The 12,254-nt window shown below is 51.8% G+C and overlaps 4 protein-coding genes across 4 annotated transcripts; 2 read left to right on the top strand and 2 right to left on the bottom strand.

Annotated features, from left to right (window-relative positions):
• Window positions 1-1,170: 1,170 nt before the first annotated feature.
• Window positions 1,171-1,936, bottom strand: COCSUDRAFT_83704 (hypothetical protein; the record flags this gene model as incomplete). The annotated part of the gene is made up of 3 exons (XM_005647419.1): window positions 1,171-1,305; window positions 1,620-1,669; window positions 1,846-1,936. The coding sequence occupies 3 exons, from the start codon at window positions 1,934-1,936 to the stop codon at window positions 1,171-1,173; spliced, it is 276 nt and encodes a 91-aa protein (XP_005647476.1).
• A 2,004-nt stretch (window positions 1,937-3,940) lies between these two features.
• COCSUDRAFT_53587 (hypothetical protein) lies at window positions 3,941-5,528 on the top strand. The gene is made up of 4 exons (XM_005647060.1): window positions 3,941-4,183; window positions 4,315-4,353; window positions 4,706-4,810; window positions 5,065-5,528. The coding sequence occupies exons 1-4, from the start codon at window positions 4,094-4,096 to the stop codon at window positions 5,137-5,139; spliced, it is 309 nt and encodes a 102-aa protein (XP_005647117.1). The 5' UTR covers window positions 3,941-4,093; the 3' UTR covers window positions 5,140-5,528.
• Window positions 5,529-5,994: 466 nt separating this feature from the next.
• Window positions 5,995-10,283, bottom strand: COCSUDRAFT_23893 (PTPA-domain-containing protein). The gene is made up of 8 exons (XM_005647059.1): window positions 9,798-10,283; window positions 9,398-9,584; window positions 8,939-9,142; window positions 8,349-8,568; window positions 8,053-8,117; window positions 7,374-7,560; window positions 6,775-6,846; window positions 5,995-6,494 (listed from the first exon to the last, which is right to left on the bottom strand). The coding sequence occupies exons 1-8, from the start codon at window positions 9,967-9,969 to the stop codon at window positions 6,396-6,398; spliced, it is 1,206 nt and encodes a 401-aa protein (XP_005647116.1). The 5' UTR covers window positions 9,970-10,283; the 3' UTR covers window positions 5,995-6,395.
• A 117-nt stretch (window positions 10,284-10,400) lies between these two features.
• On the top strand, window positions 10,401-11,652 carry COCSUDRAFT_53585 (hypothetical protein). The gene is made up of 3 exons (XM_005647058.1): window positions 10,401-10,574; window positions 10,854-10,904; window positions 11,200-11,652. Exons 1-3 carry the CDS (start codon window positions 10,491-10,493, stop codon window positions 11,296-11,298), a joined length of 234 nt encoding a protein of 77 aa, XP_005647115.1. The 5' UTR covers window positions 10,401-10,490; the 3' UTR covers window positions 11,299-11,652.
• The last annotated feature ends 602 nt before the right edge of the window (window positions 11,653-12,254 follow it).

Here is a 12,254-nt window from a genome sequence, read left to right as displayed (position 1 = left end):
CCTGCAACATCGATTTAATATTCTGGCGTGGTGCTGTAAGTAAGGTCTTTCAGAATGTATATGGTCTACTCTCGTTTCCCTCGGATTGCACGAAGTATGTGATGAAAGCAGGTCAGCCCACCTCCTCTCGGCCCTGTCGCCGTGCTGCATCACTTCGCGACTTATAAAATGATTGGGAGTACTTCAAAGCTCTCCTAAAACGATTGGCTTCATCTTTGTGTTCTTCAGCGTCGTCAAATAACACCACCACTTCACCGTTCTCTTGCAGCGCTTTGGGTTTCTGATCAGTATCGTCTATGGACATTGCCCAGGCCTGCACTATATTTGACTCCGGCCTCTTCAGTGCGAGACTTTCCTATGACGAGCACATACAAATGCAATTTCACAGCAATTTTCCAAAATATGCGAAAGGCACTTCGCCCCCGGCTAGCCTTGAGCGCTTGGATGACTTCAACTCTGCTCTATAATCAGTTTTTGCCTTATTGATATACAGTTTTTGCACACACGTCACTTCCAAGATCGGGGTGTAGCTTCGCGAGCGGTAGCTTCCGATGTAACGGCGGATGCCTGAATGGGAAAATCCCGCGATTGACGGCGTAACTTCTTGTCTCTAAGAAAGTGGGACTGATAAAGTGAAGTGCCCCCAAATGCATCCCAATGAAGGTGATATCTCGACTGGCACTGTCCATTCAGAAGAGGGTAGACTGGAGTCCCTCACATGCAGACATGACTGGCCTATGGCGCTGGCTTGGGCCCAGCTGGCGTGCAAGCCGTCAGCAGAAAGGAAATTCAAAAGTGGGCAACTGCACAAGCTGCTTCAAGCACAGATCAGATAACATGATATCCCAGAGTCAGTTTGCATGCATGCATTCAATTTCAGGTCAAGCAAGGGGCTTCGCAAAAGCATATCAATATCGATATCTCTTTGTGAGATTCCTGGGCACAGAACCCAAGTAGTAGAGGCCAGCAACACTTGATAAATGCCAATGTCCTAAAGCAAGCTCTGTCGGCAAGGATACAATGGCAGCCAACCGCTCTCCAGTGAAGGAACAGGCAGCAGCGCAGGCGATGTAGCATGTCTGTGTGCATGCTCAAATATTGCCGAGCCTTTATATCCGCATTACTCCTTATTACTTCATCAGATTGCTGGCCCTCCAAGGGAGGCGCGCATTACTGCAGCACTTGCATGAGGAGGTCATAGTGGCAACCAGAGAAGAGCAGGCAGACGGGTGAGACCCCCGGGTACTCCTGCGCCCCATACTCTGACACCTTCTCCAGATCCTTGCCAAAGATGCCAGACTTTACCTGTAAAGCCACAGGCACCGTGACACCGTGGATCCTTGCACAAACTTCACGTTTACGGTGCCAACAACATGCTCCCTGTCTTAAAGCTCCCTGGCAGCTTCAATACTTTCTTGCTTCCCCAGACACAGCGGCAAGGACCTGAAGGTGAATGATAATCATGCTCAAGTAACTCCAGAAGCTGAGGCAATGCAAGCAAGAAAGGGCCTCAAATGCAGAGCTTCGCGAGTGTGAAATTTTGGGTCCGTGCATTTCCATCAAGCTTTGTTGCTTGGAAGGTGGCGGTGCTTGGAAGGGGGCAGCACCTCTCTGTATACAATGATGGGTCGCCGGATGCAATGGATGGCCACCGCCAATTCTGGCTCCCCTGCACACGCAGAAAGCAAGACAACTTTGTCATTGACACAGCTCGATGTCATCAGTGGAGCCCACAAAGTGTCAGCTGCCCATAGTGTACAGTGCAAGTGCTTGGGGAAAACCATGATTTATGCGCACTCTGGGCTTAGGGAGGTGTGGGCTGGCCGTGCAAATTAGATGCCTCACCTCCCCAGATGCCCTCCAGGGACATGTTGCTGACGTACGCATCAAACACCCCCGGGATGAAGGGCTCAATCTCCTCCTTTCGTCGCACCATCTCCCCGCACACCTCCCTCCTCAGCCCAAACCCCGCCTCGAACAGCTCCCTCCCAGTCAACAAAGCCCCTGCGCAGTAGGAATGCTTCAGGGGCGCAGATCACATGTTGGCAGCATAGGAGAGCAACAATGCAACTGCCCCTTTGCCCGAGCCAGGCCTGCCCTTTACGCATCCCTGCTATGGTTGCTGGCGATAGGGTGCCCCATCTAGAGAACATCTGATTACTAACGGCCAGAGGTATGCATAAAAGAGCGACACCTTCAGAAGACAAACCAGCCACTTGGCTAGAGACTGCCAGACTGCCAAAAACTGCATCCTCAAGGCATGAAGAAATGCATCCCTGTGAGGCCAAGCAAGATGTGGTGGGGAGGAAACTCCACTGTTCTGCCCTCCATGACAACTCTTGCATGCATGCTTGCATCCTTTGGGACAGCATTCCACAGCATTCCCAATACTCTGTTACTCTATGAGCATACTGCTTGCATGATGCACCCCTGCTTTGTTACATTCAATCGCTGATCCTTGAAGCCTTGAGCCATTCTTCGGCGATCGATACCTGAGTGTAGCACAGCAAGCAATATGAGCCAATTCACCTGTGGATACATGGTGGGTGCCCTGAGCCACGGCCCTGAACAGGCAGCTGCCGTCCCCGGCAATTCTGTGGATCTCAAACTGCACTGGTGCTCCCTCTGCATCCGATGAGGAGCCATCACTGCTAGTCGCTCGCTCCTCTGCAGCTGTACTCCTGTCCTCATAGCTGCTGCTAGCAGCATTTTCAGTGGTGTTGGCACGTTTCCTGGTCCTCTCAATTGAACGATGCTGTAGATTGCAAGTTGATTTCCTTAAAAGGCTGAGAGGAGCTCGTCGGACGTTGAGGTGACCTGGACATCTCGCTGCTTGCTGTTGAGCACCAAGCCTACAAGCAGGCATGGGCCCTCTGCTGCGGTGGTATGTTATGCACACCGGACTTGCAGCGAAACTATTTTGCACTTTCCTTATTGATACAAAAGCTGATCTGCCAGCACTGCTGGGATGCACGTGTGCACAGGTGCTTTGGCCCAAAGCTGGACAATGCAACCGGAAGACATGCATTCTTCAGCTCGAAATATTTTGTGGCCAAGAAAATGTGGTTGGCAATGTGACTAGAAGATGGGGAAGAAAAGGACAGCAACAATCCAATGCAGTACGCTCGCAAAAGTACAAGTCCGGCGAAAACAAGGCACCTCTTTCCCCACAACAGTACCCGTACACACAAATGACCTTTCAAAAAAAAGCACTTGATCATTCCAGCATTGCCTGGGCAATGTTGCCTTTGATCCTCTTCCGAAACAAGGTTTCGGAGCATGTGTTTCCTGATTTGGAGACCATTCCGCGCAAATTTTAAATTCGCAGATGCGCCGTCATCGTCGAACTCCGCACGCCGGTCGTACGGAGTACCCGTCGATGTCCTGATGCAATGCTTGGTCTCATTTTAACTTTTTATCATGTAATAATCTTCCGAATTTTTCATCCGCTGTAGTTTCGTCGACGTTCCGAGAGCATTTTCCAAAACAGGCACTGCCATGTCAGCAGAGCCTGACTTGTGCTTTTGATAGTGGGCATGCACTTCACTTCTTGTGCTCTGCATCTGAATCCTAAACAAATTATCACGCAGGCTGCTGTGACAATGAGTGCAGGATGGCTCTGTGCCGCTTACGCAGCGTACACCGTTGGAAATTAACAAGGTTGTTTGAGGACTTGCGCATGCACATCAGCTGCAGTGGCCAGCAGGGTGGCCATCTGGAGACTAGAAGTTCTTGCACATCGCAGTGGGGTGGCTCTTGGAAGGAGATTGCCAGAGGATGGGAATGCTCTTCTGCTCTTGACTCTTCTGCATGTCGGGTGGATGCAGCAAACCCAGGGGACATCGACCCTCCAGCGCCCTGCAGGGTTTCTCAATGTGTCCTTGCCTTGCTCGCTGTTCTCCTCCCTGCTCGCTTCATTTCCACTCTCCTTTGGCGTCCTGCGCGTGAAACTCTCCGGCGAGATTGTTTTGACCTCTGAAGCTTGAGCGCTCTGAAGTACTGGTCACCTCTGGACCCAGTCCAATCTCGGTAGGCACCACTTGTCGGCCCTGCTCACGCCATTTTCACATCAGAGCGAGCGAAAACAGCCAGAATGGGTTACAAGGAGCAGACAGGACTTCCTAATGGGCTTTCCATGAAGCGAGCCAGGCAAAATCGGCAGTGGACAACACCAGCCCGGGAGGTGACTGTCCCATGCTTTCTCAGATGTGTCCGACTTCTGGTCAGATCAGGGTCCAAGTTCTACTGGCGTATGTGATGTGGCATGAATTCTCGTCTGGTTTCCTGATGCACCATCCTGTGTTATGTGTTTAGGGTCCTCCAACCAGGACTGAATTGGTTGCCAAGCTCAAGGTGAGTCCCAGCAAGACTGGCCCTATTCCTGGTAGCTGTGGTGATTGAACGCATAATGGCTTTCATAAGGAACGTTATGCACGCCTGCACAGTCAATCGTTCATGGTGAGCCGTATATTTCGCAAGGGGGCGGTGGATAGTGAGTCTACGTCTGACTGCCTCGCTGCGAGTGCTCCGCTGACCGCTAGCTAACGAGGGTGTTGTTCGTGCTTGATCTGCCAAAAGTGGCTGACAGTCTCTTATGAGTGTTCGTGTTGTGTTCGTTTCGGTGGCAGTGCAAGAATTTCGCCAGATGAAGCAACGATTTGGTGAGAATTACACGTCGTTTTGAGCACTGTAATCATACCCGCAGGTGTCCTCCCTCAGGAAGTACGTGCATGCCTTTGATTTGGACATCTCGCCAAACAGCTCCAAGGAAGACCTGACTGCTGCTGTCCAGAGGCACTGGGCATCCCAGGTGCAACCCTGTAGCCAGCTTCACCCCCCCCTTGGCTGCCCTCCCATAAGTCCGCCGCGCTTAGTGTACATGCAAGCAAGCTACTCATCAAGAAACAATGTGTCCCAAATGTATTCTGAGAAGATGATCACGTTGTATGTTTGTCCTACAAAGTAGAGTGCTTCCTGGCATCTGCTGGTCGGGCACCTGTTGGGAGGTGGCTGCGCTGGTGCTCAGATGCTTTACTTACACTCTCACGGAATCAATGCCCGCAGGTGATCAAGGAAAACGAGGTCCTCTTCAACCTGGCAGTTGCCTTTAAGAAAAGCGCAGCCAATGGGCAATTGTGACCTGTTCAAGATCCCTGCAGGCCTGGCAAGCTGTCACGCCTCAGTCATACAGTGTCAAAGTTAATGTGCCAACAGAGGGTGGACAGCGGGTGAATACATTCAAGACAGGCTGCTAGAGGGGACAGTTGTGATGTATCAATGGCTCGGATTTCTGTTGAGAGCGACGTTTCCATCCCATCCAGTGCAGCAACGGAACTCTGTCTTTGTCCAAGCGGATGTGCGAGCAAGGTCCCTGTTGTGTCTTTGTGATTGTGTATTTGCTTGCCAGCAAATCCACCTTTCAAGGGCTTGTATGTCTGAGCATGTTTGGAGGGCAACTGCTGACAGGTGATTCAGATATGCGTCTTGAGAGGATTTTGGGTTCGCATAATAAGAATGATTGAGAACTTGAAATGGTGATTTGTGCCTGTACGCTCTGGCCTCAGTGAGCATTGTACGAGTGGGCTCTTCTGGGTTTCCATCAAGTGATGAGGGGTCCTGGGGCCACAAGGGGTCCTGGGGCCACAAGGTCTGTTGAGTACCCGAGAGTGTGCTGCAAGCACTTTTTCGAGCAAGGGAAAAAGCGATCATTCATCATCCCGACGGAATGATGCTTTCTGGAATATGACGGCACATCATGTAACGCACATAACAAGTACACATAACAAGTACCTGCCCGTTCAGCGGAACGGCCTTGGGCTTGCAAAGGCAACGGTCAGAGGCTCGCAGTGATTGCATACATACGTGGCATGCCATTCGCCTGATACAGCTGCCGGACCTTGTCAGGTTGCGCTCCCGGCTCCCAGTACTGCGTGAAAGTTCCCAGCCTCACCGGCTTTGGCATGACCGACCTTGCGAAAGCCATGGTTTCTTGTTCCGCACCTTCTTCACTTTACATACATCTACATGTCACGGATCTGCCTCGACTTCCGCTGCCCATTTCGAGTCACCCGACCAAGTCACGTGGCACGTCATTCCCGCACGTGCGACCCATCTACAATCCAAACTACTAAATTACTTCCCACCTACTTAGTAGATCTCGATTTCCGCCCACACCGATTAGCCCTACTAGTAGTACTGCTCCACTTATTGCTCACAAATCAACTGCATGCAGCTTGCACAGCTGCCTACTGTGGACTTTACCACTAGCATCAATTCATGTGTTCCAATATGTTTGCGAGAATGGTTGTTCAAACCCACAGCATTACCAGCAAAGATCTGCACTGGTGGCTACGCATGGATGCTTGCTGCTGACATCATGCCACTTGGCCGCCAGGTCAGCGAAAGTCCAGTAGGCTGCCAAATAAGAAGTGCTGCATGATGGGGACCTTTGACAGCACCTCCACCTGATACATCTTCAGCATGCCGCTGTTCACCTGTGCCCCAGCAGCATATATACTCACTCTGACATCAGTGCATCCTTGGAGATCTAGCCAGGAGCTGCCCCGGTGTGAACATCTCAAGCGTAAATCGGCCTTGCAAAAAATCTCAAAAGCTTGCCCGGCAGCTCAGCTTAGTCCACACAATCAAGATGACGGTACCCAAAGAAAGGCAGAACGGATGCAGAGCACGATGATTGAGGAGCATTGAGACCTAAGACCGAGACTTCTAGTGCACCATTTGCTACTGCAAATTTGGACATGAAATCTGGCACACCTTGCCCCAGTTGGGCACTCCACTGATGTCGTTCAGCATCGGCGAAGTCTCTGCCAGCGGGCCTTTCTTCACCTGCACAGGCGCAACCATTGCCACCTTTCAACGCAGCAATATTTATCAGCACGCAAGCACATGCTGTTCATAAATCCCTCAAAGGCGCCAGTACTTATTTCTGACTGCAGCATAGCACACAAAGAAGGCCACAGCGGCCCCTGTATTTGAGCGAGAGCTTGCTTCCTTTATTCCACAGCAGCTGATCAGACAGGGCCCAGTCAGCCGCCAGCATGCATGCAGGGCAATGCCCATTGCAGACACATACAAGCACCTGCTTGACCACACGTTTGCTTCTTTCAACGGCTGATCAGAGCCCGCACAGCTGCATGCATGGCATCATGCCGGCGCTTGTGCGCGCCTACGACCTAGTACTTCCTAGTCTGCCATGTGCATGCATGCAGCGCGGCAGCCCGTGCCGGCGCATGCATGCACCTGCTCTATGAGCAAACGTTTGCGTCTTTATATTAAAACGCCGCAACGGCTGATCAGACCAGGACCCAGTCTCCCTCAAGCATGCGTGCATGCATGCGGGCACATGCGCGCACCTGCTTGACGAAACGCACGCAGCCCAGGTACATGTAGTCGGGCGCGCAGGTATCGAGCACCTCCTGGCTGTGGATGGAGCGCGGCCGGATGAAGGGGTGGTCCATCAGCTGCGCGGAGCCCCAGACGAAGGGCAGGAACTGATAATCGTCCAGTCCCCACACCCCATGAGAGCCCGCCGGCTCAAGCCTGAGACAAAAAACAGCGCGTGACCGGATTAATGAATTATGCACACCCACAATGGCTCAAGCCTGGAGCCACAAGCAGCGTGTGACCAGGATGGTGGAGGCTGCATGGAGGCTGCATGGACATGCGCAATTTTCTCAGGTGCCTCCTGATGCACTTGGGCCACTGAGGTCTGCACCCCGTGAGGGCCAGGTGGCTCAAGCCTGGAAACTGCAAGGAGCGCCTGATCGGACTGATGCAGGAAGGCTTGCAGAGTGACAATGTGTTTTGGTAATGGCCCGCTCAGCACCGGTCTTGGACCCCAGCAGAGTATACAGCTCATATATGGCATTTAATCATAGGACTTTTATCTCTTGTGTCGCTCTGTAAGCTTGGATTGCTGACATCTGGCCGTCAACGATGCATCACTGGAAAATCTGGCAGGACGCTGCAAGCATGTGACTGTACTGAGGATGTCCAGTGTGTCAAAGCACACATGACTGGTACGGGGCTCACCAGTATGTTGTCTGCACCTTCCGCATGAGCTTGATGTAGCTGTCAAAAACTTGCGTGACCAGTGCCTGGACAGGAAACCTCACATTCAGAAACATCACATGCAAATTAAACACGTGACTTATGAAGAAGCTTCTCTCTTAAAGGAGAGTCCTCTTGAGGCGTTGTAAGACTTCACAATACTGAAGGAAAGGCCAAAGGAGACAGGAAAAAGGATCCATTGAAGGCCAAAGCGTAAGCAATAGAAACCATTCAAGGCGCTTGCCAAAGTTGGCGCAGTGGGGAGAGGGAACTCCCACCTGCAGATCGGCCTCAGTGAGCACGCCTAGTTTGGCGAGGCAACACAGTAGCGCGCAGAAAGTCGTCTCGTGCCCCGTCCCATAATCGATGCGCGTCGGGTTTCCCAGCGAGTCAGCCAAGTACGGTGCCAATTCCACTTCCGCGCCGCGCAGCCGCTCCGGCAGTACAAGCTGCGCTAATAGCTCTGGCGCAGCCGCTGAGGCCTTTGCAAACCATGTCCTGTGATGCAATACAAAGTTGTGAAGCCAAAGCTCCTAGAAAGGGGTCATGGGTGTCTGCAAAGGCAGCTGTATGTTCTCAGACAAGCCAGCATGGCTTTGTCTGTGCCCAAAGAGGATCAGGGCAGACTTGAGAGGCTATGCCTTGGCCTTCTTCTCGCGCAGACAGACCCATTTGATCCTAGCCCACCATCCTGTCATTGCGCTATCATTGGCTGCAGAGCTTGATTGTCGCATAACAGGTCGGCAAACATGTGAGCAAACTGTACAGACCCCACCTAGGGCTACAGTACGAGGCACATGTGCTATGGACAGCGTCCTGCATCTTGTCTCATACATCGGTTCTGCCGTGCAGTGTTATCAAGGAGTACCTGAAAGCAGGGTTGCCGTATCGCAGCGCCTGCTGCACAGGGGGAATTGCGTCGACCCACTCGCTGAGCTGCTGCAAGATATTCAGCAACCCCTGCACCGGCGGCGACACCTGGCACTCGTCCGACACCTTTTTCCCCTTTGCGCGCTCATTCAAGGCCACTATGAACCCCACAAACTCCTGCACTGTCTCCGACTTCAGAAACCTGCAGCAAAGGATTCGTGTTGGGACCTACTCCTGAAGGCTACAGTGTCAGGGCACTAGTAAATAATCAAACTGCGCCAACTTCTAATCCTTGATTTGCCAAAATGATTGCTGGTCCTCATGCGACACTTGCTTTTATACTGAGATGTACAACGGAATTTCCAGGATATAGATCAGGAAGTCATATGTGTGGTATAGTATTTGCTAATCCTGGCTGAGCATTATGTAGGAATCAGGCAATGAAAGAGCTGCAGACCTGTCCAGATCTGCATTGTTGTGGATGCGCTTCTCTGGGGGTGCAAAGTTTGGCTGGCCGGCCGGGGCGCTATTTGCTGGTGCAGGCATCTGTGCCTCTGCAACAACCAGCGGCTGCACCGGCACCCCAGTCAGGTACCCACGGTCTCTGTGGTGATGTGGATCTGGCTGGGCAACCTGCTCCTGCCCTGTATAGACAGGACAACACTGTGAGGAGATCTGAGACACCTCCAGGTCACTGAGGGAACCAGCTTGCACCAGAAGGGCCTTCCCCCGCATGGTGCCATCATGGAGCACTATGATTGGCAGAGTTCGACAAATTTGGACGATGTCTGGAGTGCATGCATGTAGGCTGGGCTCCAAGTCGTTGAGAGGGGTTGGGGATGCTACGAGGGGCTCACCAGGCATGGAACCAGGCTCTGGGGCTGCGAAGACTCTGCCTCTGCCGCCATCTGCCCAGGGAGCTTTGGTGGGCTCCATTGGAAGCTTCTTCTGCGCTGGTGCTTGCAAGGACATCTGTGCGACAGAATGCTCGAAGTTCCTGTCAGCCCAAGGCGCCTTTGTGGGCTCCATGTCTTTCGTACCAGATTTCTTTACGAGATGAGCCTTCAACTCACCAACGCTGCCCTCATTGAGATGAACGAGCTGCGATCCTAAGGTGCAGATCTTGGGTTAAGGCACCTGAACAAATGCTCACCCTGCAAGCAGTTGCAGGACTTTTGAAACATAATTTGCTGTGTCTGAAAGATTGAGGATCCCTGTATGACGCAACAGTAAACAGTGATGAACTCCTTTCTTTATAGATCAGCTACCTCTGCCCCACTTCCTCTGGTAGGTTGTAAGTATTCACGATTGACTAAATAGAATGAACAAGAGCATCAGTGAAAGGTCCTTTGCTTTCTCGAAACCAAAAACAATGATCTCATCGGCGACTTCCGATTTTTCCCCTGCCCACACTCTACTGTTTGCACACTGTGATAATGTGCTGAACTAACATGATTGCAAGGACTCACGTGAGTTACAACAGAGCTGGCACGGTACTATAGATCGCTTAGGACATCCACGGCTCGCAGAGGAGTGTGCGATCCACAAGAATGAGTTCTGGACACCCATCGAGGCCTCATCATCCAAAAGATGAGGACGAAGTCTGGTGTGGCGTCCCGGCCACATGGGGAAGGGTGAGACTTTCTGGCTAACGGCTTAAAGCTGAGTGCGATAGCTGGAAGTTTGACCCAAACCCAGATCCTTCGTGCACATTGCTGACTGTGAATAGTGCCTGCTGCTCGATTCTTGAAAGGAATAATACCGATACCCCTCTTCAGATCTCAGTTCAATGGAATAATGCATGTCAAGGGACATGTGGCCGTGACTTTCCATCCACTGCTGCTTTCCATCTCGCGGCATGCGTTTCACACCCGACGTCGAAGCTCGAGTTTTAGTGGCTGCATGCGTCGCAGGTTCTTCTTGGAGTTGCAGCTGGAGTGATTGGCACTCTGCTGGTCCTGAAGGTGACGATCATATCTGTCCCAGAGTCTGATCTGTGGCATTATGGGCAAGCCGTCCGATGAGCTTGGCTGCGACATATGCACTCGCTATTCTGTATGTTTTCGGTGCCTGCTGTGAAGGGTGACATAAGCGTACTCTAGAATTGCAGTCCAGTCCTTGGAATGTGGGGAAGTCCGAACAAGCCAATGCATCTAGTGCTGCCTTGCGCAGAGCAACCACTTAGAATTGCAGTCCCGCACAAGCACTGAAACAATCGCTGATGTCAACAGCGTACTGATGTCAATTGTGCACATGCAGTGGTCGGACAAGGATGCATCAGCTGATGACGTCGCCAGGGATCTGAAGCGCTCTGCTGAGGCCAAGACTCGGGAGATCAAGGACTCCTGGTCACGCTAAGCCAGCCAGCCAGCAGTGGAACAGATGTCCAAGCAAGATCCAGGACAAATTGCTCATGGATAACAAACCTCTCCTAGCCATCTGGGCATGAGGCTGCATGCGCTGCCACTGTGGCAAGGGACAGGCGGCTCAAAGTTTGCAGCAGTCCTCCATCTTTGCGGAAACGCATCTATGTGCTTGTCTGAATGTATAGAATGATGCACACATGTGCCGCTGTCAAAGTGGGAATCTGTGCTCCTAGCAGACGTTGGTTACTTGTGCATGGTCACAGCAGAGAACAGCACTGGCAGGTGCTTTGCTTTGCAGTTGGTATCTGGACAGACATGCATGTGATGTAAATAATGTGTACATGTGAAGCTTTGGTCTTCTATGTCTACCTGCAGGCAGCTGCTTTCCATATGCATGTGCATCACAATAATAATGTCAGCGCTCACTAATCTGCTCAAGCAAATCAGCTGAGCTCAGCTGAGTGGCTTCTTTCTTGTCCAGCCTGAGACAGCTCCGAGCTGTCTGGCACAGCATGATGCCGTGCACAGTGTTTACAGAGCTCCGAGAGTCTCGAGTCTGTGCCGGCGACATGCACAAGCAACGTTCCGCCTGACACAGCTTGTTCCAAGATGAATCTTCTGAGCATTGCAAGACCTCTTTTGGTCCTTGGATGACAAGCAAGTGCTGCTTGGAAGTGCGTCCTGTGAAGGAGCCTGGCCTCATGCAGCATGCATGCTAAGTTTAGTCTGATCCAATTTAAGCAACAGTACCAGCAGTTGGGACCTCTGGTGCTTCTTCATGACGAATGCTCATTTGTCCTTGTGTGCTGTACGCTGTGAAAGATTCGCACCTTTGCTTTATTCACTTCAGCATGGATCAACCGCTGTTGCGCACCTCGCAATCCCTTGCAGGTATATCCTCACATCAATTTGCAACGTGACTAGTTTCAAGTCTTCAATTTGCCATTC

This window comes from Coccomyxa subellipsoidea (assembly GCF_000258705.1).
Source record: "Coccomyxa subellipsoidea C-169, whole genome shotgun sequence".
NCBI lineage: Eukaryota > Viridiplantae > Chlorophyta > Trebouxiophyceae > Coccomyxaceae > Coccomyxa > Coccomyxa subellipsoidea.
This window is presented reverse-complemented; position numbering and strand designations above follow the sequence as displayed.

Coding starts and splice junctions, on each gene's coding strand:
- COCSUDRAFT_53587 (XM_005647060.1), top strand. CDS start 4,094: ATGGGTTACAAGGAGCAGACAGGACTTCCTAATGGGCTTTCCATGAAG. Junction 4,354..4,705: donor AATTGGTTGCCAAGCTCAAG/GTGAGTCCCAGC, acceptor TCATACCCGCAG/GTGTCCTCCCTCAGGAAGTA. Junction 4,811..5,064: donor AGAGGCACTGGGCATCCCAG/GTGCAACCCTGT, acceptor CAATGCCCGCAG/GTGATCAAGGAAAACGAGGT.
- COCSUDRAFT_23893 (XM_005647059.1), bottom strand. CDS start 9,969: ATGGAGCCCACAAAGGCGCCTTGGGCTGACAGGAACTTCGAGCATTCT. Junction 9,143..9,397: donor AACAATGCAGATCTGGACAG/GTCTGCAGCTCT, acceptor CCTTTGCTGCAG/GTTTCTGAAGTCGGAGACAG. Junction 8,569..8,938: donor TACGGCAACCCTGCTTTCAG/GTACTCCTTGAT, acceptor ATTGCATCACAG/GACATGGTTTGCAAAGGCCT.
- COCSUDRAFT_53585 (XM_005647058.1), top strand. CDS start 10,491: ATGAGTTCTGGACACCCATCGAGGCCTCATCATCCAAAAGATGAGGAC. Junction 10,575..10,853: donor TCCCGGCCACATGGGGAAGG/GTGAGACTTTCT, acceptor CATGCGTCGCAG/GTTCTTCTTGGAGTTGCAGC. Junction 10,905..11,199: donor GCACTCTGCTGGTCCTGAAG/GTGACGATCATA, acceptor GTGCACATGCAG/TGGTCGGACAAGGATGCATC.